The 26,815-nt window shown below is 40.3% G+C and overlaps 2 protein-coding genes across 3 annotated transcripts; one reads left to right on the plus strand and one right to left on the minus strand.

Moving 5' to 3' along the window:
• Window positions 1-117: 117 nt before the first annotated feature.
• Window positions 118-18,223, minus strand: kif26bb (kinesin family member 26Bb). The gene is made up of 15 exons (XM_077735423.1): window positions 17,992-18,223; window positions 17,455-17,799; window positions 15,163-15,570; window positions 13,641-13,756; window positions 13,359-13,524; window positions 10,901-11,104; window positions 10,515-10,608; window positions 8,836-9,107; window positions 8,412-8,592; window positions 8,119-8,266; window positions 7,213-7,372; window positions 4,033-7,033; window positions 3,212-3,364; window positions 1,910-2,060; window positions 118-961 (listed from the first exon to the last, which is right to left on the minus strand). Exons 1-15 carry the CDS (start codon window positions 18,031-18,033, stop codon window positions 907-909), a joined length of 5,496 nt encoding a protein of 1,831 aa, XP_077591549.1. The 5' UTR covers window positions 18,034-18,223; the 3' UTR covers window positions 118-906.
• Window positions 18,224-19,149: 926 nt separating this feature from the next.
• On the plus strand, window positions 19,150-26,420 carry hnrnpub (heterogeneous nuclear ribonucleoprotein Ub). 2 transcript variants are annotated; one of them, XM_077711441.1, is made up of 14 exons: window positions 19,150-20,109; window positions 21,134-21,248; window positions 22,337-22,416; window positions 22,797-22,936; window positions 23,026-23,125; window positions 23,470-23,582; window positions 23,662-23,925; window positions 24,012-24,131; window positions 24,209-24,337; window positions 24,425-24,593; window positions 24,918-25,211; window positions 25,291-25,568; window positions 25,647-25,796; window positions 25,898-26,420. In XM_077711441.1, exons 1-14 carry the CDS (start codon window positions 19,311-19,313, stop codon window positions 25,946-25,948), a joined length of 2,802 nt encoding a protein of 933 aa, XP_077567567.1. In that variant the 5' UTR covers window positions 19,150-19,310; the 3' UTR covers window positions 25,949-26,420. The 2 variants fall into 2 exon arrangements, with proteins under 2 accessions (XP_077567567.1, XP_077567575.1); XM_077711449.1 differs by having other exon boundaries at window positions 25,650-25,796.
• The last annotated feature ends 395 nt before the right edge of the window (window positions 26,421-26,815 follow it).

The following is a 26,815-nucleotide window of genomic DNA, read 5'->3' on the forward strand; positions in this document are numbered from 1 at the left end:
TGAATTGGTGGCCATGCTTAGGGACAATTTAGATTGTCCAACCAGCCTAACATGCTTGTTTTTTTATGTGGGAAGAAATCAGAGTACCTGGAGAAAACCCACATAGGCATGAGAAAGTCTCTTAAAGTCTGAAAGCACGTTTATTTTACATTTGGATCAAACAAGCTTACAATTTTATTTTAATTTTCTTCAGCACCAAAATGTTTATACAGTTCAACATGTAATTTGTGACTTTCCTGCATATAGGTAATACATACTTTAAAAAAAAGAGTTAAACCAGCTGTCAACTAAATGAAAACCTTTTCAAACTAACAGATCTTTTCATCAAAAATTATTTCCTTGGCAGGCAAAAGCTTCAGTTAGTGTCATAGTAATGTTTTGAATGTGTTTTTCTTTTTTTAAATAAGGCAATTTGGCAGAAATAAAGACATAAAGACAAATGTTGTATTCAGTGACAATAAGAAGAAGGAAAAACTTGACCAAAAACATTAACTATATGTACATCTATATACATACAATACAGTGTCAATACCCAGGAAAGAAACATAACTAGGTATTGAATGGACAGTTTTAAAAATGTTTGTTAATTAAAAACAATTTTATCTAACTTATCCTAAGACCTACAATGAAAACAATATTAAAGTATCTGATTACACTTCAACAAATTCAGAAGTGAAATCAATGTGGCGTGCATTCAAATGAGAAGTGATGAACCTCAAAAATTGTGTAATTAAAAATTCACACATAGTAAATATTGTGTGTACCTGATCGAACTAATGCTCTTAATGCCATCGCTCTATGGCAGTTAGTTAATAAACCACAGTTCACTTTGATGCCATCCTGTAAGGAGGATAACGCAAGAAGCTCATAATCTTCTCCCTCTTCTCCAGTCATTCCGTCAAGTCTTCAAGGTCCTCCAGGAGCTCCAGAGAGTCCGCCTCGAAATTCTGTCAGATGTCGCCTGTTGGACAGTGATGAAAGAGAATATCCATGGCTTTAAAGTACAACGCATGATGAACAGCAGACCTTCAATGCAAAAACCATTCATCCATTTTCATTGACGTTTATCTTGTCCATGGCCACTTAGAGGCTATCCCAGGTGACTATAGCAGATTACTGTACACCATGGATTGATTGTCACTTCCAATCAATCACAGTTCTCATTTCAATACTGTCAAACATTCACATTTACACTTTGTGAACTAAACCTTGTACAGATATTACATCAGAAATACAAAGTCACCATCTCAATACTGCAACCTACACATGCATTCATTCAATTTCCAGACTGTTTCCTCACAAGGTTTACAGAGGGTGCTGGAGCCTATCCCAGCTGACTTCGAGCCCGAGGTGGGGGGACCCTGAATTGGTGGCCAGCCAATCGCAGGGCACAAAGAGATGGACAACCATTCACACTCACATTCATACCAAGGGGCAATTTTGAGTGTTCAACCAACCTAACATGCATGTTTTTAGGATGTGGGAGGAAACTGGAGAAAGACCACCCACTGCAAAAAGCCCCTCCACACAGTGACTCGGTCACCGACCCGCCCATTGATTAATATTCAATACTGAAATGGGGCGCGGCTTCTGCCACTTAAAATGCCAGCCATATTTTTCCTAGAGTTTGAAGCCTTATGCCATTCACTGAGCTATTTTTTTATTATTAAGGGAAATGTTGTGGGCTTCTAAACACCACTTGTTTCATGTGTAAAATTGTGCAGTGATTTTATTTCCATTTTACAAGGTATTCAAAGAAATTATGAATATGCTGGAAAGTTTAACATCTTGTGATTACACCATTAGAGGACGTCAAAGCTTTGAACATTGAATGAAATGCTACAATTCTAATAACTTATTTTTATTCTGCCGTAAATTGTATATTTACAACAAAATCTGTATCACTCACAGTCTTGGTTCTGAACGATGAGGTACCACGTAGGATCCTGCCCGACCTTCTGCAGATCTCTGCTCAATTTGAGATATTGGGCTCCGACGTCGATGATCGTCTTCTGTATGAGCTCCAAAAACTGCCGCCTGCCGTTGAAGCATGTGAGTCCCTGAAAACACAAACATTGTATCACTCTACATGATCTCATCCAATCAAACTTCATTTCTATGTCATTTACATAGTCCATTTTTTGTGTCAAATTATAAAAACAATTACCCCTATACACCTCACCTTGACCTGACCCTGACTCTAGCATTGGCCCAAGACTAAGAACATCTCTGTACTATAAAAGTAGGTCAAGGGAGTCTGAACCCACCCCAATACACAGTCAGGTTGAACACACCCCTACACACACACACTGTCCAAGAGACAGCAGGCATAGCCAGGCCACTGGGGATTGAAACATGAAGGTCTCTAGTGTCTATAAGCCACTCAACAAAATTAATCAAATTGTGTTTACTAAGGTCATGTACAACATAGTTATTATTTCTTAGAAAATTAAATATACTATACAAGATTATATCTCAAAGCCTTTGGCCACAACATGTTCAGCTCATTTATTCTTTGTGCTTTTCTGCACATTGACCCAATTTCCCCCCCGTGTGGTCATTAAAATTGCATCAAGAAGCAACATCTGAGTGTGGTGTAGGGAGGTAGCAGTCTCTTGGGGTCCAGACCACGTACCATGGGGACATAACGTCATCAAATGCAGCAGATTGTGCTTGGGAGCGTATTTCAACACTCCCTGCAAATTCACCATCTTTTATTAAATATTTACTCATGCAAATCTAGATGGTCGTTTTCTATGAAATAAGATTCTGTGATATTTCAAATTATCTCTCATGGACTGTTTATAATAGCACATATTTAATATATTTTTCCTATTCCTGTTGAGGGGACAAGCATTTTTTTATGAGTACTATGTGCACACGTCTCGTAAGAGTAAACGTAGTGTAAAGTGTAAAATAAGAATTATATAATATTTATTGAATGTAGTTGTAATCTAGGGCAGCGGGACACAGATGGGCCATGGGCAAGGGTCAGGTGTGACATGAGATATTGCAAGTCATGCATTGTAATATTCCGAAAGAAAAATCTTGATATTAAAATTGAACTATTACGAGGTTAAAATCAAAATATGATTACGATGGGCTTCAATTTCTGACGTTAAGTTTGTGTTAGTACACAACCGCTTTTCATGTAATGTTAGGAGTTTGAAGTAATATTGGGAGTCAAAAAAAGTCGTAGTAGTAGTAGCACCTTTTTTCTGCATCCATTTCATGTTGTCAATATCATACACTCTGATGTCATAATTCTCTGGGATTTCATGATCCACCAATCGAGATTTCTGGCTATTAGACGATTGTCTTGTTTTGTGGGGTATGTCCTCAGAGACATCACTTGGGTGAGTACCTGCAGATAGAAAAATATACATCACATGTAATGAAATAAGATATTTTCAATCCTTTCTGTCAAAACATGAAAGTGTATACAGGAAAATGTATACCTTTGGCATTGGTGTCTTATTTTCAGCATTTATATCCTACTTTTAAGATAACCTTAGCACTCTTATTTTTTCCAAACACAAATGTGAACCAATCTTGCCTTTTAACTTCCTTTGCTTAGTGAACCGTTAAGTTCATATATTAATAATATGACTTCTGGCACTGGAAAGCCTTCCTTAACACTAAGTGTTCATGATCTCACTGCACACTCTACAGACACGTCATCTCCGATTCACATCACAACATTGGAGGATGGAGATATTTTTCTATTAATAAATTATTGAAAACATGTCTACAGTTTTATTTCTATGAGCCACATGAGGTTTTCCGAATGTGACTTTATTCAGCCATTATAGACCCATTTGCCAAATTCCTTATCAAAATTAGGAGTGTGTAATCAACTAATTAGTTCACAATTAAGCACCAACAAAGCTATTCATTTAAATCCTAATTTAAGTGTGTTTTCCAACGATATACGGACCCATCATTGACCATAATGATCCTGGCATATGGGTTAGATTAAGAAATATCTGCTCATAAAAATTAAAATTTTCTTTAAACCCGATTGTTTTGTACCTGTGTTTCCTCTCCGCCGAGATGATCTACTACTGTGAGCTTCTCTGAGGAGGGAGCCACTCCAATTGCTTATAGTGGCTTCACTGTCCCTCACCAAGCTATCATAGCCACTGCTCATTGTACTGTTCCTGTTTGAGAAACACAGCGACGTTTTACCCATAGCTGGTGGTAAATCGCCACTTAGTACACTAGTGGTGTCGCTTGCATGCCCACTCATGTGAGGGGGTGTGCGTGGAGAGGTGACTTGGTTGTAAGGAGAAGGAAAGGGGCCTAATGGCTCCAGCCCTGATAGGGTGGGGCTGGCAGGCCTTTCCTTCATAAAATCTGAAATGCGGCCATTGGTGAAACCTTGGATTGCAGATTTTGTAGATGAGCACGTGGAGCTTTGACTGGGTGTCCTGCTGATGGAATGACAAGAGAGGGAAGGAGAAGAGGGAACAAATGAGGAAGTCCTCTCAAAGCTAACAGTTTTGTTGTCCGGAGAAAGACTGGCACTGCGGTTGATGGGCTGCTGCAGGCCTTTACGGGGGAGACTGTGGTTTTTGATGTTAGGAGCAGATAGGCGTCGTACTTTGGGACAAGCCATCTTAAGTTTCCCTACAGCAGAAAGCTTTGAGTGTGTCGGCCTAGATAGAGTTACAGTTTCAGATGGAATGGAATTATAGCTGTGGTTAGTCTGCCGTGTCTTTCTGGAGCTTCTGCTAGCTCTCGGTATTGTACCATCAACACTCTTTCCTTTGTGAGCACCCTTGCCAGATCCATCAGAACATTTTTTGGAGGCACCCTGACAGCTCGGAGAGGTGTTGTTGCTTCCTCGGTCAAAAGGGAATTGACACGTGTTCTTCCTTAGGGATGTCCTTGTCAAATGATCCATTTTGGGACTAGAAAGTCTGCCATTCTCGTCCAACGGTGACATCATCCTCCCAGCCATCTGATCATGTTTCATGCCTACCTTTGAGGCCTCAAACAATGATCCAATAGCCGTTCTGACGGGTCGCCGAGCATCGTGTTTGTAGGCTGTTTCATATTTCAATGAAGAGACATTTTGGAGACTATGGTTCACCGAGGAAGACTGCTTGCCGCGTCTCCTCTCTAGGGTTACCCTTGGGCTGCAAGGAGTGGATGATGTCAACCCCCTTGGGTGCCGACAACCGTCTGTTGTCTGATAGTGGCTTTCCTGCTGGTTGGCATTTAGCCAGCTTCGAGGCAAACTACCTGTATTAAAGGACTCACTAGTTGTATCCAGGCAACTTAGGGAAAGACCAATTAATCTTGGATTCCCAAGACGTCTGCCATCTGATTCCTCCCTAAGCGAGGCCTTTGAAGGGTTTAAGGAGTAAACATGCTCCCAGTCTCCAGGGTGATTCTTGTCAGAATATTTTGTAGTGATATTACAAAAAGGGCTGTTTCCTAAAATCTCTGTGTCACAGGAAATCAAATCATAGTCTTGGGTCCCTTTATTGTCTGATCTTAATTTATTAGTCTCAGAAGCAGATGCAGAAGCTGTACACATGACTGTAGTCTCAGTTATTTCGCTTTCTTTCACATTATCTGAATCTAACTGTTCATCCATATTTATCAACATGGGATTTATGAACGAAGGTAGAGATCGTTCTCTTCTTGATGGATACTGTAATTTTTCACTATCAGTCATCGTAGTTCCAAGCATGGATTGTGTGACGTTTGACTCAATCGTTGCTGGACAATCTTCAGTTATATTGCTTATAATTTGTATTGGTTGAGAGCCTGAGGCGCAGTGCATTGGTGGTGTCGACTGAGTAGCATCTTTGATACAAATGATGTTCCCTCCAGTCCTTCCACTGTCGAGCGTGCTGCTGAGGGTCACCTCTTCCACCATAGAAAAAACAAGCTCATCTTGACCCTTCAAATCTAATGGCTGCTGAACAGTTACAGTTATAGTTGCCTTCATTTCCTTGCCATCTGTTTTGGGCACATTGGCCACACTGTCCCCAAGTAGCACACAGTTATTTATAGGTTTTGTAGTGTTGTTCGGAGGAGAAGGGGGTGAAGCAGGTAAACTTTTTCCAATGGGTGAAGTTCTTTTGTCTGCCTTGTACCAGTCCACTGCTTCATGACTTTGCTTCCTGGAAGTTGACTGAATAGAACAGTTAGTAGCCAGGCACTGAGTTTTCTTATCTACAGGTTGAGAAGACAGCATTTCAATTGAGTGAATGGCTCCAGATGTTGGTAACTGATAGCGGTAAGTTGTATTGCGATTGAGAGTTTGATTCGGTGGCTCCTCACTTGAACTTGTTGCACTACACTCCTCACAATCATAAAGACCAGAGTCTTCTCTCTGAAAATTGTCCCCATGAAAGGCACCATCTGTTGGGTTTTCTTTGCCCAATGCCTGACTGCAGCCCAACCCTTGTTTCATTATGGCCGATGCCTCCATCAATTCGGTAGTAGCCTGTTTCCCTGCCTCTTTCTCAGATTGTGTTTTGTGTGTGGCATCATTAATTGGATGGCCTTTGGAGGTTGACTGTAGCAAATCAATTGTTTCCTCCCCGTCAATGCAGCCCAAGCGTACTTGAAGCTCAGTAAATGTGTCACATTTAAGATAGTCTTTCTCTGGCTTCTTAAATTCAGATTTCAGAATTTCAGCCTGCCGTTGAGGATCGTCTTTCTTGTTCTCTCCACGAAGTCTGGGAATTTTCAGCAGCTCTTGGAGTAAAGCAGTAAACTCTGGGTCTTCAATATCAGTCTTGTTTGGGTGTAAGGAAGGTATAATGGGCACAAACTCAGGTTTTGCTAATCTTGGGGGTGCTCTAGGCTGGATTAAGCCATCAGTATCTATTTGGATTACAGTATCGCAGGACTGGTCACTGCTGGAGCATTCATCTTGCTCACCACGGAGACGAAAATGTTGCACGTCAACATCAACCTCATCTGTGGAGTGGAAAGCTCGCAGGGAAAAAGATGGAGGTCCTCTCTTTTGTCTTGTCAAACTCCTGCCACTAGGAGAGCAGGAGTTTAATGGCTGTCGAATATAGACACATTGGCAAAGATGAGTTGGGTACATACAGAGACAGACAACTAATCATAATCATTTAACCCTAAGTTAAACCCAGACTACCTGCACCAAACTCAAACAAGTGTACTACTACACCAGTGAATAATGAGAATTTATAACATTATTTCATTTATACCGTGTAGTACCTTTGTCCTCTTCTGTGTCCTGCGGATGCGAGAAGCCAACTGGATGATGGATGTAGTTTCCTGTAGCTGGGCCATTGAATTAGCAACTTCAGCAATTACTGCAATGTGGCAATTAGCATGACTCAGGGACTCCCGAAGAAGCATGGTTAACTTGCTTGCCCTATGTAGACATGCCGATTAAACAAAACACTATTTTAGTCACACAAGATAATTGCATTTCCATTTAAAAGTAGAATTTGTAAGACTGGTGAGAAAAAAGGGGATTGTGACAAGGATCAAAATATTGAGAGCTCATTATACTGTCCCCCTTTGGGTTGCCAGGAAAGCACTTTGCCACAGAGAATAATGTTGCATTATCATACCAATGGTGCACTTCAATCAGAAAAGCCAGAGGCTAACAAGCTGCACATTAACGTTAACAATGATCATGTGAGACAGCACCTTTGTATATGACATACCAAAAATTAGATTAGTCAATGCTACAGTCTGGTACATAACCAGTTTTAAGTTGGTGCACAAATAGCTAAAAAAAATTTAGTAAAGTGAGTCAGGACAAAAGATCCAAGTTAAAAACACAGGCAAATTTCTAATGGGATTGGTGAGACCATTCGTTTTAGTGGTATAAAACTCAATTTAAATGTAATTCATTCTTTAATACTCCTCTCCCACTTCAATAAGCGTTTTACAGAATTGAGATGGTCCTCCATATGATGGTGTCATAACAAATTCCCTGTCACCTTCATTTTTTTGTGGAGAAATGAATATTGCAATTAAGGGACTTGAGATGAAACCTAAATGTCATTCTAAACAATTTTCATCAGTTGAGAACCCTAATAATGCCATTGATACAACATATCATCGACACATACTATATATAATGCAACCGAAATGTTTAAAATTGCTTACTTTTTGGGGATTGTTTTATGTCCACTCAGTAACGATAAAAGAACTGGGCCGAAGTCTGAATGTGGAGGTTTATTTCTGATATATCCAACCCCACCCTTCATACCACTACAGATATCAATCATGGTCAACTTGGTTGGGCCTCGTGAACCTGAAACAAAAACAATCATACATAAATTATAAACATCATACTGATTTGAATAAGAAGACATTTATTGGAAAATATACTAATTAATATGTAAACATCTACTTTTACTAGTGCAAGCTCTCATGGGAGATGATTTTTGTATTACAACCTTTCCCAATGGTACTGCTTTCTTGTGTGCGAGGGGGTTGGACGTGCAGTGTGAAGAACATTATGGAGCTATGGGACAAGAATGTGGTGAAGTCATTGTGGCGGCGTGCTGCAATGGCCACATCTAGGAGAGAGGCAGCACGTTCAGCAGTTGGGGCCTTGACCCTGTTGTGGTTTCGTATCTGGAAATTAGTCAAAGAAAAACTATGTTTGTATGAATGTATATTTACAATTCTTTGTGGTTTACAATGAATTTTTATCAATTAATTTCTTACTGAGTGAAAATCAGATTTATTAATTTTGAGGAAAACATTTAGAAAGAACAATATATTTGAGACCTATAGTACCCAGGACCAAGAACTTCTAAGATACTATTCCAAAATCATTAATACTGAAATTGCCCATTCACAGTAGTATCTTTCTACCTGTATCCCATGAATGGGGTCCTCTTGGAGCCGAATGTTAGCTCTTGGGGTGTCCTGCATGCTTCCTAAAGAAGGTGCAACTTCCCCCAGTAGATCTCTCAGAGTGTCTTCCTCTCCACAGCAGAGTTCCACAGCAGATACGGATACAGTCAGATCCGTCCATGTCTTTTCTCGTCGCTTTTCGATTGCATTGTATAGCCATGAGATAGCACATGGGATCACTCCGAGTTTCTGGATGTTCTGAGCATTGCCTACCATGCTGGACCACGAGCCTGTGGTAGACAGTAGGTAACCGGGTTATGTATGCATTATACTATAACAAACAGAGCATTTAAAATAGATATTTTTAAATGTATCCTCTTCTATAGGTCACGATATTGAAGATACTTGTTTTCAATAAAATCACAGGGGGAAAAGATATATTATATTGTTTTTGTAGAATGAGGGAACGTACACAAAAATCCATATTTACGATAGGCACAGTAACTCAACCCAAGATGCACTGTATGCACATATATACATTGAGTGAATGAAGGGTACCCCCATGGGACTAATGCAATGCATATACGGACTGTTTTAAAGGAAAAACTAAATAACATTACTTTGTACCATTTAAATATAATACAAACAAACCCAAAAACTTTACTTTTCGGGACCTACAGATTGAAATATATTCATTATTTTTTCAATAATGATTCCACAGTGATTAAATTTAATGGTCATGTCAACAGTTACTGAATGTCACTTCAAAATTCTTCTAATGGACTAAGCTGTATCATAAATTATGATTTGAATGATTCATTTGCTGGAATCATGCCTAACTGTACCTCACTCTGCAGTTTTTGGCCAGCATCTGGTTCAATCAATTCAGGCCTGTTTTACTTGTATGTCCTAGCCTAACATTAATTGAATGAGCATAAGAGAATTGGTTTATTCCCATTAGTAGCCAAAATGCCTGCTACTGTCTGTTATTGAGACAGAATAGTCTTCTTCAGACGAGATTGATATCCCGCGGCTGCGGGCCACATCTAGTCTGCATCGGCCAACTAATTCATTTACGGAGAGTGGTTTCATGTGAAGAAGCAGCTCCAAGGAGACCCTGCCCTTACCTTGTGTGTGTATGTGTGTGCATACAGGCGTGTGCTCTACAGTATCTAACGTTGGCTCTCAGAGAGGCTAAGTGCATGGGTCCATCTCTTTAATAGCAACATTTTACAGTCCATTTTCTTTACAATCCCCTCTGTGCTCAGAATATCCCCAAAATACAATAAAAGGTGTGTTTGTGTACTGTGTGCTTGAGTATCCAACATTTATGGGGAGCTTTACAGGCGATGAATACATATAATCCACTGGTGGATTTTTCGTTGCAACCTCATTCATGAAAAATGAATGGATTTGTAGAATAGGGGTTCAATTGGCAACACTTTAATGTCATTACAGTAAGGACTAAAAATCCTAAAGGGTTGAATTGGACCAGAGAGGACTAGAGATGAGTATAGAGGACATAGACAAAAAATGGGGAAGGAACTCAAGTGATTAGGTAAGGATGGGTGACAACAGGAATGAAACTGCAGTGTAGAGGAGGGGGTTGGATGGATGGCTCTTGAGCACAGATAAAAGCATCCCACTCTCATTTGAAAATGTGAACCCGTGGCCCCTCGCAGTGAACGATTACTCACCCACATCAGAGCACCCCAAACCTAGAACACATCCATCGTTGCCGCTAAGCACGCAGCGAATGACATCAGCCAATACGCCGGCACATACCTCAGTCTGGTCATGAGGACAAAAGACAGAAAACATTTTATGACTCATATCTGAAGCACATTAATACATTCAATGAATAGGATGCTGGTCTGATCTCTGAAGTGAGTCAAAACATATTGAATGTAATATAGTGATTTGCCAATTACCAGCCCAGACCCGATCATATTTTCCAAGTCGTCACAAAGAAAAAGAAAAAAGGGAGACTTTTATAGAGTTAAATCATTATTATTATGCATTAGCAGGGATATTCAAAGTCCAATTTGAAGTGCTTTTCAATGATGGAGATGAAGCAGCAAACCTGAGTAGAATCTTGAGGATAGACTGCATCATAATGAAAAGCCTTCAGAAGATCCTTTCCATTCCTACTGGAGGTTTTCTTGGCCCGTGGGGGACTTTGGCAAACTGGTTCTAACAAAATGGCTCGTTTTTTGGAAGGGTCAATGTGGAGAACAGGGGGTTGGCTTTCGTTCATTGTTGGATTAACTCGCAGCACAACTTTGACCTGGAAACAAAAAGGTGGAGGGCAAACCACGTTGAATTTTAGGAAAATTAGTATGAAAACCCATCGAAGAAATCATTGATGGATCAATATTTCACCAACATAACATAACAAGTTATTTACTATTCACTATTAGTTTCTTCACCTGCCGAAACATTTTCCTCATCCATTCACCTCAATGTAAAATGTCTTTGCATATCTTATTAATCTTAATGGTATAATAAATTATATTATTTTATATTCTCTGATTTTTTCCATTTTACACATATTTCATACAAAATGTTTATACTTTTATGATTTTTTTAAGGGTTTGGGGCGTAGAATTGGAGACCATAGAAAGAGTTTTAAAGCATTTACATGTAAAATGTGTCTCTCCTAATGAATAATCCAAGTTACGAAACTACTTCTGGAACAAAATATTTTCTTAAACAGAGGTACTACTGTACTTCTTATTGTTACATTACAGCACATATCTACAGGATTTTTTTCTGAACAAGAAGAAAGATGATTTTGTTAGAGCAGATACAGGATCTATCCATTCACTCACAGCCATACATAGCGATGCAAACTGCCTGTTGTTTTTCTACATGTCATGACATTAATTACTTAATGCAATGGTGGACGGGAAAGTGCACGGAGGTCTTAAATTTAGTCCGATCCTTGACAGCCACTTAATAAGGCTCACAGACTTGTGCGGTGACAAAGGGAATATAAGCCGAATCATACAATAAAGAATATGGAGAGTGAAAATAAAAAGATGCTAAACTGACAAAGGACATTCAATCCAGCCCGGTTCTTGGCATAGTGCCTGAATGACTTTGTTTGCCCCTGACTATTTGAAATCCATGCTGCTGCATGATATTTCTGTTTTTCCCCTCTTCTCCTCATAATTTTGATAATGTATGCAGTAAGAGTCCACTGGAACATATTGAACTTTCGTCAAACCAAATTTATGAGCATTCAATTATTCAACAGACACTTTAACAACTGAGAAATGTTTTTTTCCCTCTCTCACGCATCGAATGTAGCACGCAAAAGCAAACCAAGTTGAGTGCTTTGGCAGCTGGGGAAGGCTCTATCAGAGCCCCTAACTGTAATTCTAGACTCAACCCAAGAGTCCGTCTATGAGACAAGGACAACCAGTCCGATGTATCGATCAAGCCCATTTTCCCAACAGACAAAAAAAGATGGGCAAGGGGGGTTTAAGATGGAAGCATTAGCCACATGACATTGCATCATGAAAAAGGAGGTGATACAGGATCCCCTCCAAATTGCCTGTGATGTCTTCAAAATTCAATATGGTTGGTAATAATGCTGACATTATGGAATTTGTGGTCTCGAATGGTGCTTGCGAAGATGTACCACCATTGCACCAATAGTGCTAGTATTCTCCACACATTACAAAGTAAGTGCGATAAAAACAGCTCTGTCCTTAACATACCAAAAAATGCAAACCTCCACCTTCAAAACAATGCAAATTTATGTCTTACATTAAGTACAAATGTGTTATCTTGAAGCGAAAATCTTAAGAAAAGTCATCGCATGTGATTTTCTGAGATTCTGTAAGAATCGAAAGGATCGTCTGTTGGATTGCACATTCTAAAAATGTGTTGCCTGCATGTAGACACATTAAAAAAGGAAGTCATGTGAGCAGTGCAACCAGGAAATGTGTACATAGTGGTCCAGTTTGGCATCCCTGAGCAGGCACAAGTGAGTTTTTTCACGTTTTATGCAAGATTAGTTTTTTTTTCTTGAATTTCATTCAGAGACGGCCAAATATTTTTTTTTTGTGTTTTATCTGTTCGTATTTTCTCTATTTTGACTTAAATGAGCAACAAATACAGCATATATGCCAGAAAATACGGTATATCTTTTTCCTTTTTCTGAAAAAAACTATTTTCCTTTTAAATAGTAAAAGTGCACCTGCAAATGTTTTATTTAAGAGGACAAAACAGCTGGAGTGAACAACAGAGTCAAACCAGGTTGGACAGATTGTAACACAGTCTTATGAGTTACCGATTATTTCATTCTACTGCCAAAACAGTAACCAAAAATAGATGTCGTTTTGGCCACAAATACTGAGGTTGGAAACCCACTGGGAAGGCCAACTGACGCTGATTGATGAGTTTCAATCAAATGCTGTTGTTTTAATAGTGAATGTACAACATACTCCCTCCTTTAGTTGCTAGATTGAACATTAAATTCAATAAATAACCTTTAGTAACCGAAAAAAAATAAAATTAAGGATTTCAAATACCTTGCCAACATTGGGCGAGTCTTTGGTCCTGAGAGCAGCTTGGAGCAAGCAGGGGGGGACAGGCGGAGGGTTTTTCTGGATGAGATCCCTGAAACTGTTGGAGAGATGAGGAGGAGTTGCATCTGAAGCCTGGCCTTTTCTCCTAAGGTTGAGCTTCTCTGCTGCCCTAAAAGGAAAATAAGATGTGTTATAGCATTAACAATATTTAGCACAATGGTTATCTGCAAGAAAAGTGCAAGAATGTAGAATATAATATCTCATAATTACTAAGGAAAAATGTACCTGGTCAAAAAGGACATAGCAGCAGTGTTTGCAATTGTCACAACCCTGGAGAGGTGAGGAATCTTGGAGCTAGCTCGTACAACATCAGTACATCCTAACAAAGCGTTATCTGAAGCCTGTCACAAAGAGAGCTGTATGTGAAGATTCAAACAAGTAATTGCACTCAAGCACCCACTCGTAATGGTCCAATTATCATGGCATGTTAGAGTAAGTGGAGCACACTGGGTTAAACATACACCATTATTCATATGACGATATGGACTGAAACGAGTTACTTTCAAGGGTTTAAATGTGAAATGTCTGAGTTAAACCATGACTCACAGGGTGAGCTATGCAGTAAATTGAATATTTATACTATACATGGTTCAATTTATAGTTAAACCATATGCAACACTTCAATTTCTATATCTTCACATTCTACTACTGTTCAGATGGAACTCAAACACCTGAAGTCATATTATCAACATTTCAATTACAACATTTAAGTCTGCTATTGTTTTCTCTTCGACTCTATGATTCAACGATTATAAAAACAGAACCAAATCGTTTTAAATGTGTTATTAGGTATAATAATTTGAACTTGACTTCTTGGTGAAAACAGTAAATTACAGCTCTGTGGGGACACTTTTTTTCTCCCTAACGTCGGAAACGACTCCATGAGGCTTACCACAATTTGTAGAAATGTAGCTGTAGGGTCAGGTTGAATGGTTCACATTTTTGGCTAAATAATTCAGACAAAATATCGAAAAAAGCCCTGAGTATGATGTTTATGTTTCTACCCCACTGCCAACAACAGTCATAATACCAAGCTTAACATTATTATCTATGTACAACATTATAGTTCTTTGTTATTTGTTTTGTTAGCTCTCATATAGTGCTCTAATTCCTATATTTTCCATTTCAATTTTCTCTCTATACACCCTTCCTCTTTCTCTGTAGTCCCATTTCCTTGCTGCCAGCCCATCTCTCTTCACTATAATGCCTCTACTTTCACATTACTTCCTCATACCCGGATGATATTCATATCGATCCGTTCTTCCACAACAGAACATTCTGCATTCTATTTTTCTAAGGAAATGTGTCCTAGTGTCTTGCAACATAGTAATTAAAAATTGTCAGAAAATATATATGCTTTGATTGCAGTAAAATGTATTTAGTCATAACATTATCTTAATAGCAGAGATGAGAGATTGAATCAATTGTGACACTCATCATGCATATTTATATTTCACTGTCTACCTTTTTAAATAAGACCACCCCTACTATTGATCTCAAGAGCTTTTTGACTGCCTGCTTTTATGACAAGGGTAAATCAAGGCCCAATTTCATTCCATTAGCAGAAGTACTTATGACAATGTCTTTAGCCAAGGAATTCAAAAAGGCTGCGAGATGGATAAATGAATCATTGCTTTCATTGCTGAGCCACCATAAAGATGCACATTACACCTGAAACTAATTAAAAGGGGGTTCATATAAAGGACTGTTCTGTGATTTAGTGTTAAGTAAAAGCTTTTGAAGGTACCTGACTATGGGGATAAAAGCTGACACCATCCGTAGAGACATTGTGCTGCTCCTCAACCCAGCGGTCCATATCGTGGTTTGGGGGCTTAGCTACCCTCCGCCTAAGTGTCTGTGGGGTTCTCTGGGGTGTTTTAGGGCTCCGAGGACAGTGATTGAGCCCATGTGGTTGTGAAGCAGCTCTGGCCACAAGTTTTGGGCTACTTGGTCCCAACACTGTAGCATTCCTGGCGCTGGATGATTGACGACTGTTGTTCAGGGCCAAGTGGACTGCCTCGTGCTTGAGCTGATTCAGCTTTGTGCCGCAGGTGGCACACTCACCCAGATCCTTGCTTCTGTCCCTAGACTCGGTGGTGGACCGACTGTGGATACGTAGATTGTTGTGAAGAAATGCGCACAGGTCACTAGAGTCCTATGGAATTTGACAAAAAAATGTAATGGGGGCTGTTAATGCTCCATGTTGTTGGTACTAGATCACAGGTGTCAAAGTGGCGGCCCGGGGGGCCAAATATGGCCCACCGCATCATTTTGTGTGGCCAGGGAAAGTAAATCATGAGTGCCAACTTTCTGTTAGGATCAAATTAAAATGAACAACATAGATGTATATTAAATTTCCTGATTTTCCTTCCTTGCTTCCTTTTGTAATGAACACATACATTTAGTTCATTAACCAATAACATGTAGTCAGAAAGGGCATTGAGATAGTTCATCTATAATTGGTGATGCCAGCAAAGTTGGGAGTTGACACATTTTAATTCATATATAAGAAAGAAAATTGACAAAATACTTAAGATGTGTCAGAAAAAAACTTGGCGTTCTTTCTGCAAAAACATGTCACTAAATAAATAATGTAAGCAATTGTGTCCTTTAACTGGACCTTTACTGTCTTTTCTGTCTACATGAATCAATCCAGTGTGAAAAATGCATTGCTTTCATTTTCTTTACCCTTGGTGTCTCAGACATGAAATAAAGCGCACACACATACAACCACTTTTTTTTCACTCTGCTCTTTGCCATCTGTCTAACCCATGCCACGAGTTCTCTTAGACAGTGACCCAAATTCAAATTCCCTCAATGGCGAATAGACAAGCCTGTCAGTTATGAAAAAAAAAACATTTGATACAAAACATTATGGTAATGACCAGAGCTTAACGCATTTAATAGACCACCCATCATGAAGAGACCATACAGCATCATGAAGTGTTTTAATGGGTAAGCTTTCAGTTTCAGTCAGTTTTTGTCTGAAATCTAAACTTAAATCCCCCCTTTTAAGCCCAAAATTGAGCCTGCCTGTACTATGTGCCTCTGAAATTGTTTTTCATAAAATTCAACCATAACATACATTGGGTTAATGTATATGTAGAAAACTAAAGTTTAATCAAGACATTTTCAACTTGTTTTACTGTTTTTGTTTGCGTTTTGCTATCACACTTATTTGATTATTAACTCAGCCAACACTTATAAAATGTGTGTTCTGTCCAAAAAACATAGTTTACCCCACTGAGACAGACAAAAATAAATAGTGATTTTTTTCCAAGGGGAGTCTTGAGGACATGACACAGTGATGTTGAGATTAAATATTTATGTTGTTTGAAGCCACTAGCACAGGGCTGGCTGGCACTTGGTCTGTTGTAGTGTGGAGTGATGGATGTTGGTTTGAACTGATGATGCGAGAAAATGGCCTTTTGTTTTGAATGAAAACTATCACTGGTGAGGCCACAAGAAAACTATTATTTTTTTCCCATTACTACCTTTGAAGTTATTTGTCCATTTCCACAAAAGAAAAAAAGGGAGTGGGGGTGATTTGCTGTTGTTTTGCCTTACGTCCACATATGCAATATGCATAGAAATTGCAGTAGAAGAGATCAATTGAATTAGTTTTTGATTTCATTGGGAATATTCTCAAATAGAAACTCAACCTTTTGTTTTTTTGCCTGATAGTTTACTAATGCATGTATACAAGTAAATTTCAATATAGTAATGTAACTGTTGGCTTGACAGGCTTTTGCCCATAAATATCTAATATAAAATTTATATTTATGCTTTTTGTTGTTGTTGTTGTTGTCCAAAAAGATTGTAAGGAATTTGTTAAACTAGGTCGAAAACTATTATTTAAATTTGATTATTGGGCTTTTCAAAATTGTCACAGTGCTATGCAAGGTCTAATCTTTTTCTCCAATAGTGTTTTACCTTTCTTGGTTTAATAAAAATTGCACCGATAACTGACATTGTTTGACTCTTAGCAAATCCAAGATTAAATTGAGCATGGCTTGCAGCCTGAGCCAAGTTTACTCACCTTACAAGAGAAGTGATGATGGACAGACAGGCTGAGAGCTTGTTTCTTGAGAGCAACAAGGGTGGCTGAGCATCTTTCACAACACGCCTCTTTCCTCTCCAATCGGGGAGAATTTCTTTGCACAGTCCTGCTTAAAGACATGATCCGCTCTCCCACAGACCCAGGCAGAGTCTTGTAGGATGGGACCCCTTCAGCTCTGGGGAGGTACATGTTCCGATTTGGGTCGCTTCTAAATCCCCCTTTACTCTCTGGCGTGGAATGCTGGTTAGGATGCGAGTTGAAATCAGTCCCTTTAATCCTTCCGGAAACTCGGGAGGACTCGCAGTGATGCTGCACTTTAGGTTCCTAAGAAATCCAACAATTATAAGAAGGATGGAGTGTAAATTAGATATGAATGGATGTAGACAACTGCAACCACACCCAAATGTTTCATAAAATCAAAACAAGGTTATCCATATATAAGTATTGACAAAACAATACTATAATTTTACAGAAATGCATGCAGTAATTATTTTGTTTAAAAAAAATAGGACCTACCGCGGCAGTAAATCTTTCTCTCCCTCCTGTCAGAGATGACATGACAACTTGTTAATATTTAAAAAGACATCCAAACAAAGGCTGGTTGCATTTTCGCGTGATTTTGCCAAAGCTCCATTCGCGTGTCGCTGGTTTCTTCGTCCCATAGTAGTCCAGATGAAACATAAGACCGAGAAAAAGTGCGGGACAGTGTCGGAGTCGGATGGGCGACCGTGATAGTGTCGGAGATGGAATGAGCGCACTGTGAGACACTCGTGAATTTCCACGTTTTGTCACTATTCAAGATGTCCACAGGAGGGCGACAAACAACACTGTTCTACACTACTATCTCTTATTGCTCATTGAATAAAAATGCTGAATTAGACATATCATTTGTTTTAGATAAATTATTAAGCACTAGCTCCAATAATAACATTTTGAACGAAATGAAACGTGATACTAAATATAAAATAATGTATAAACCAAATGTATATCGATAAGGGGGAAAATGGTCCTTTATTGACCCCTAGAGGGGAAATTGCTATTGTACAGATGATAATTCGAGGACACGGTTTAGAATTAAATTATTACTGTGTATATTAGCCTACATATACATTACATACACACTGTGAAGAGGGTGTTATCGTGTCGGTCTCATAGTTCTAGGGCCATGGGTTCGATGTGTGTAGTTTGCATGTTCTCTCCAAGTTTGTGTGGGCTTTCTCTAATCTAAATTCCGCCTAGGTATGAGTATGAGCGTGTATGGTTTTCCGTCTTCTTGAGGCCTGCGATTGGCTGTTCACCGATTCAGGGTGTCCCTCGCCTGTTGCCCGTGGTTGGCTAGAATGGGCTCCAGCACCCCTTTCGATCCTTGTTAGGATAGGCAGTTAAGAAAATGAATGACAAAACTTTTCAAATACATTTTTTAATTTGCAGATGAGTATACACATTGGTCATGCATAGCAGAGGCATAATTTAATAACACAAACGATTCTTACAAAAAGAGCAGATAATGGTTTTATGAACAAAAATATTGTTAAATGGTCAGTAACAGTGATTACAAGATTTATTATTTGCCAATGTTACTTTTATGTGACTACTTACTGTGTTGAGTACTTTTTTGAAGCCAGATGGCTTTTCGCAATTTAAAATGTAGTTGCGCCGCGCTTGTTGCGTTACGGTAATGACGTCACTCCGCCCACACTCCACACTAGCAACGCGCTGCTCAAGTCGCCCCGCATTTTGGCGCATTACGCATCAACCGAGTCCAACAAAGGCAGATCGTTTATTTATTTCCATAAATCGAGTGCAATACATTTGCGCCACTGAAATCCTTTACGATGAGTTCGATTAACGTCAGTAAGCTGAAAGTCAACGACTTGAAGGACGAGCTGAAAAAGCGTCGCCTCTCCGACAAGGGACTGAAGGCCCAACTGATGGAGCGCCTGCAAGCCGCCTTGGAAGAGGAGGCCCAGGCCGAGGAACAAAAAGCCTCCGAGGATGAGGCTCTGGAACAGGCCGCCGAGGATGAGGGTTTGGAACAGGCCGCTGGGGATGAGGGTTTCGAACAGGCCGCCGTGGATGAGGGTTTTGAACAGGCCTACGGGGATGGGGCTATTGAACAGGCCGCCGAGACTGAGTGCATGGTCGAAGACGAAATGGGAGCTGCTCCGGTAGAAGATATGGGAGCTGCTCCGGTAGAAGATATGGGAGCTGCTCCGGTAGAAGAAACGAGAGCTACTCCGGTAGAAGAAATGGGAGCTGCTCCTGTAGAAGAAATGGGAGCTGCTCCGGTAGAAGAAATGGTAGCTACTCCGGTAGAAGAAATGGCAGCTGCTCCGGTAGAAGAAATGGTAGCTGCTGCAGTAGAAGAAATGGGAGCTGCTCCAGTAGAAGAAAGCATGGAAGCCAACGAGCAGGAAGCTGAGGAGGAACACAACAGAGCCAGCAACGACGTCGTTGTTGCTACCGTTGCCGCCGTCCCCAGCGTCGTCGTCGTCGAGGACGAAGAAATGGGAGACTGCGAGGAGGAGGACGACGACGACGATGAGATCGACTCAATGCTCAGACCAGACGTGGATGACATGGAGAAAATAGAGGAAGACGACGACGAGCCAGAGGACCAGACAGTCGAGGAGGGTGAGTTGCCTCCATGGATCTCGTGGAGATTGTTTCCATTTGCTTTAACCTGGTTGTAATTGAACGCAGCATTTCAGAGCGTCCATATTGAGTGACCTGATTCGGCTAAGCGTTAGCTTCGAAGTGGTGCACGTGTGCGAGTATAAACATGATTTTAACGTGTTAATACCTCACGTCTGACCCCATGTTGCTGTTATTTCCCCCTTTAACGTCCCATCGGTGCATTCAAGGGATTAGATGTTGAAAACGTGTTTACTAATTCATTGAATACCTTCCTCGTTAACTAGCTGGCTAGCGACATTTCCTTTTGTCTGGCGAACCGCTTGTTAGTTCACAATTTCATTGGTGTTGCAAACTTAAAAGCCTATCACATATTAATAAATGAAAAGTTGGCTGAGTTTAACAGTAGCATTCGTGGTTTCATGTATGAATGGGGTTTAACGGGTGTCCTCTTTAGTAAATAAACTATGCCCGCTGAATTTGTTTAAAAATGGCCGCTTGTATAACTAGCTAACATTATTAGGTAAGGAAGTTCCATAAAGTTCCTTTAGGCATCGCATAGTAACCATCGTTGAAATAATACATGGAAAATGGACGTTTTACAGCTCTAGACCGCCATTTTAATCCTGTTTTAGCATTTGGGGGAGGGGTGTCAGTGCAGTTAGTAGGCTCACATTTCCTTGCATGGTGCATTACCCCTAAAGTACAATGTACTTATCCCCATTTTGTATAACATCTGCAGGGGTTGTTCTCAAATTAATGCACCAAAGTGTTCTCCCCAGTCCCACAACCACTACTTTTTAATGTGCATTTGGACCAGCTTGCATTGTAAATTAGACTCTGGTCATTGCCATTGTATTTTTTATCATTGTACCTTTGTGTAATATGAGGTGTTTCCACTTCTAGCTAATGATGGTCGACAACATGTAACTGACTGAACGGGCTTTGTGGGGCAGAACCCCACTGCCAGTCCGACCTCTCACAAAGGAGCACCTCATTCTATATCTTTGTTCTATTTTCAAAGGGGATGCGGACAAAGACACGAATGCTGATCAGAAGAATAAGAAGGGTGTTAAGAGACGCCGGGAGGAACATGGAAGGGGCTACTTTGAATTTATTGAAGAGAACAAATACAGCTGGTAAGGATGGGACAGAGCAAAATGGCCTTCTGCATCCCTGAAGTGCCATCATAGCTTTGTTGACATGTATTGGCTTTAAGTGCCAATGCACATATACATAGCTAGCCTTTCAAGAACATTTTAAAGAATTAACCACATTTTCACATGTACTGAGGGCAACCCCTTACTGCTCAGAAACCCTTACCATTATATATTTTACACATTGTTTTAGGATGCTCTGCAATTCTGTAGCAGGATTGATTCTCTATAGTCAGCTTTAAAAATGCTCCTCACAACACTTAATGTTTCACATAGCCAGTTGTGTCTTGCCGTGATTCAAGGCTAGAAAACAGATATGAACAGTCTATTTAGTGGAGGAAAGGGCTAGGCTGGGGTGGGAGCAGCTGAGAAATGTGGGAGTGAGGTCGACATAACGTAAAAGTCTAAACGTCCACGGATCAACTCGTTCTTTTACCGTCCATCGTTTGCCTCGCAACTATAAATAATTTTCTTTATCCTTGTCCCCTCCACACACACACTCTTTGTATGATGTTGATATTTCTGTGTTTCTGTCTCGTTTATCACACGTGTGTGAGATATCATGGTGCAAGTGTGGATGATGTGCGAACAGGTTTAATTTTTCCATTTTCCCCCGTGCTGGTGATATCATGCATGGTGTGTAAACATTTCTTGATTAGTGTTCTCATTGCGTTAACTTTTGTGCAATCAGGTGGCACAAAATCAGGTTGAGTTTTAGTCATTTTTTAGACTTTGGAGGTTCCACTGTATCACTGACCACGTTTTGACAGCTTTGTATACAACAGAATGCAACACAGAAACTCATTCAAATTAGACTTTGACACCACTAAGTGCTCATATCTATTGGTTTATTTGTAAGGCTTGCGAAAGTGCTGTTTTGTTTGTCTTCACTGAATGCTACAAGGTAAGTGTCTCTCCAGGAGCACAATATACACAACTGTGGCGGCCTGCTGGCTTGCCCAATCAATGTAACATCCTTTTCTTCCCACTTCTTTCCAGCAAGTGGTGCCCGTACATCCTGATCAATTTTCGTCATCCAATTGAATGTTTATGGTCTTCTTTTCCTACAGGGCTTCATTTAAGTCACCCTCACCCCCCTTGGAGGAAGAAGATGAAGAGTTTGATGATACCAAAGTCTGCCTGGACAACTGTAAGTCATCTATTTCTCATCACAGGATTATTTTGTCGTTGGAGATTGTTCGATGCTGTAGAAAGCTGTAAGCCACTGAAAATCCACACTGACATTTAATTAGAACCCTGTTACTGTTGGAACAAATAGTCCAAGAAAAATTTGCCAGTTAAATTGTCCAGCTATTTCCTATCTTTTTGTTGAGCATTCACATGACATCATAAAATGGTGCTAGTTTTAACTGTCTATGTTGTACATAGTCATTTGATATTTGCCTTAGCTTTTTGACAAGTTTAGGACAACAAATAGCACCATGTTACTGAATATTTGGTCACAAATTTGCTATATTATTACTGTGTAGTTTAAACGAATTCATTTATTAATACCTGTTATGCCCATAGACAACTGCGACCTACACTTTAAGGTGTCGCGTGACCGCTTCAGTGCCTCGTCGCTCACAATGGAGAGTTTTGCTTACCTATGGTCAGGGGGCAAAGCATCATATGGTGTGAAAAAGGGCAAAGTCTGCTTTGAAATGAAGGTAATGCAAATGTGAGATTGTATTCTTAGATTTCCTTTTTAGTCTTCCTCCAAAATATTTTAAAAAAAACATTTTTGTATGCCCAACAGATCACAGAAAAGATTCCAGTGAAGCACATCTCCAGTAAGAACCTGATAGTCCATGATGTGCAGGTTGGCTGGTCGCTAGCTTCGTCATCTCTACTGCTGGGTGAGTTCCCTCAAGCTATCTTAGACTGTGGTGATGGTTGTCAGACTTGTATCAGCCAAATATTTAAGTTTATAGTATCTTGTATTTGCTAGATATATAGTTTAGCCTACCCCTATTTTATGATGATCTCTGTAATTGTTCATACTGTTAATGGTATATTGAAGTTTTTTTATTTATTTATCAGTATCAGTAAATATCAGTAAATAGAAATAGACATAAGTTGCACATGAGTTCAAGTGGTAGTACCAGCCAAACTATGAAAAAAGTGTGACTTACACTCTGGAAACTATGGTATGTATGTACTCTTAAAACCTGGAACTAAAGTGTCTTGTATGTCCTATTAGGTGACAGCATCCATTCATATGCATACTCTAGCAAGGGGAGAAAGACAAGAAATGCTACGGTGGAGGACTTTGGTGAAACGTTCGATGAGAATGATGTCATCTGTTGCCTTGCTGTAAGTAGTAATAATGGATTGTGATGTTATATTTTACAAGCTGACTTGGCACTAAAAGGGACATTAATTCATTGTTCAGGACTTCGACGGGGGCGAAGTCGTTTTATCCTTTACAAAGAATGGTGGGGAACCAGCAGAAGCATTCCGGATCAGCAAAGACGAGCTGAACGGCGAGGCTCTTTTCCCTCATGTGCTGTGCCACAACTGCGCTGTGGAGTTCAACTTCGGTCAAATGGAGACCCCATACTTTCCTGCGCCCACAGAGTTCACATTCATGCAGCAGATCCCCTTGGAAGAACGGGTCCGTGGGCCTCTTGGGCCGCAAACTAAAGCTGAGTGTGAGGTAGGCTGAGGAATGCCATTAGGGTGACCTAATTCACATTGGTGTGTATTTTTACCTCTTCACTCATCATCTCTCGTTTATTGTAGATCATAGTGATGGTAGGTCTGCCAGGTTCAGGCAAGACCACATGGGTAAAGAAACATGTCCAGGAGAATCCTGGGAAATACTACATCCTAGGAAGTGACACAATTGTGGAAAAGATGATGGTCAGTTGTCATACAATCGTAAAGTTAGTATGGTTTGGTTTTGATTGTCTCCTTTGACTAATGTTCCTCTTGTACAGATCAACACTCCAAAACGGCAACCAAAGGAGCACAACAAACTACTTAACATATCCCAGCGTGCACCTCTTTTCTTGGGAAAGTTCATTGAGATTGCTGCCCGAAAGAAAAGGAACTACATCTTGGATCATGTAAGTCTTTGAAATGTTTCAGTGCTCACACTAGCATTTCATGGCAAATTGAAATATTAACCTTGATATTTTTCACTTGCCTTTCAGACTAACTTGTCTGCCCCGGGCCAGAAGAGGAAGATGTGTTTGTTTGCTGGTTTCCAGCGCAAAGCTGTGGTAGTACTTCCCTCGGAGGATGAGTACCAGGAAAGGGTCCAGAAGAAGGTTATGTGTGGTGGCAGAGAAGTCCCTGAACACGCCCTTCTCAAAATGAAAGGTGAAATCCCAATATGAAAGAAAGCCTTTTTTATACTGCTTTAAGCAACTCCTAATGCATTTTTGACAGCCTAATTAAAATTTCCTCTGCGGCAATTCCATTTATAGTCATACCTCTACTTACAAATGCCTTTTAGGTAGGACATTTTCAGATTACGATTTTTCTGAAAGACTCGTACTGCTTGATCACTAATCATGAGACCACAATCTTGCTAGCTGTCACATATTTAGTGTCAGTGCTTTAACTAGTATTTCTATTGTTCCATCTTGAATTGTTGCACCGTAATTAGGAGTGTTAAGTCGTTTTCTGCGTTCTCTGTCACAGGATTTTTTTCATTCCCTCTGGCGGGCGAGAGCTTCAACGAGGTGCTCTTTGCCGAGTTGCCCAGAAATGACGCTGCCAAAATACTGGAAACATACAAAGAGGAAAGCAAGACAGCCCTGCCTGCCGAGAAGAAGCCCAACCAGGGAAGCATTGCACCCAAGCGAAGCGGCGGGCCCCGTCCGGGCGGTCGCGGAGGCAAGAACCGCAACAATGGACCATCACAGAGAGGAGGAGGAGGTGGTGGCGGCGGTGGTGGCCGTGGAGGCTTTCAGAACCGTGGCAATTTCAGAGGAGGTGAATAGCGTCTTAGACAAAACAACAGTGTGTTTGTATCAAATTTTTCGGGCTGACTTTTTTCCACCTTTTTGTACAGGTCCAAGCCCCCGTGGTGGCTTCAATCACCCCCCTCGGGCCTTCCAGCAACCTCCTGCCTACAGAGGAGGTTACAACAACCGTGGCAACTACAACCACAACCGCAGCCGCGGTCACGGACCCAGCATGCACGGATCCCCCAGGGGAAACTCGATGAGAGGAAACATGGGCCATCGAGGCGGTCATATGAATAGAGGTGGCCCGATGAACCGAGGCAACATGAACAGAGGCGGCGGTGGTGGCATGAATCGCGGTGGAAACAGAGGGCATCACAACCAGGTGGGCAGAAGACCTTAAGGCGAACGGTCATGGTTTTAAGGAAGCTCATAACAGCCTTTTTCTTACACCGTTATCTAGCAGTTTCAACAAAGAGGTGGTCGCCGAGGAAACTATGGCAATAAGAACAACAATTTTGGCAATAACCGGAACGGTGGTGGTGGTTTTGGGAATGGGAATAGGAACGGCATGGACAAGGCGCGGGCTTTCAACCAGAGCTGGCAGCAAGGGGTCAGTGTTTTTTTTTTCTTCCCCAAACTGTTTTAGCAAAAAGTTAAAGATGTTATTTTTATCAAGTTTCAATGGTCTAAAACAAGTCTGTTTTTTTGCAGTTCTGGAACCAGAAGCCATGGACCCAGCAATATCAGCCAAGCTATTACTAAGACACTTGTAGCAAAAGGACTGATGGCCACACTGAAAACCACTGTAGCCATGGACCATCACTCCTCTTCCATCAACGCAAATTTTTTATAGAGGCTGCTCTTAGAATAAGACGAGCAACATGGTCCACATTCCCGCTCCAGTGGCACACCAGACAGCGTGAGATGTGTGGATTTTCTTTTTTTTGTTCTTTTGTTGTATATTTCATTTGTTTTGCACCACTTTTAAAGGATGTTTTTAAAAGTTTGTAATATCAAAAAATGAGTAACCTTTTTTTCCAGATGTTTTTTGTTGTTGTTTTGCTTCATTGTAAATATTTGTTTTGAGTATGAGATTTCTCACTCATTGTGGCTTCAATTTAATTGTTGGTAAAGCAAGCAAACAAACTAGCAGATAAATCCAGTTTCGATTGTGCCCCCCCTCTGAAACTGTAATCCAACTTGATAGACTTCCAATAAACACACTTTCCTTGTTTTTTGACTGGCTTGTGACTTATGTTCAGAGGTGTAAAAGACCTTTGAATGGCCCATTTGGAGAGATATACTCTGGCCCTCTGTTGTTGATTCATTAGGTGAAACAAGCACTCCTATGTGCACTGTTCTGGGGAAAAAACATTTACATGCATAATGTTCTGGGTGTGTCTTTATCAAGCTTTTCCTGCATTTGTTTTAAGGATCTCATTTGATTAAGTGCACCTAAGCAAACCGGAACACTAAGCTAGTACGCTTGCCATTTCAATGGTAGATGAGTGAAGAAAAATTCAAAGCAAGATGTAACTTGTTTAATAGAAATTGGAACATGGTTCTTCACATATTTGCATGTTTACATTAAATCAGACTAACTGAAGTAAGCAAACCACATTACTCATC

The sequence above is a fragment of the Stigmatopora nigra genome, chromosome 2 (genome assembly GCF_051989575.1).
Source record: "Stigmatopora nigra isolate UIUO_SnigA chromosome 2, RoL_Snig_1.1, whole genome shotgun sequence".
In the NCBI taxonomy this organism is placed as follows: Eukaryota; Metazoa; Chordata; class Actinopteri; order Syngnathiformes; family Syngnathidae; genus Stigmatopora; species Stigmatopora nigra.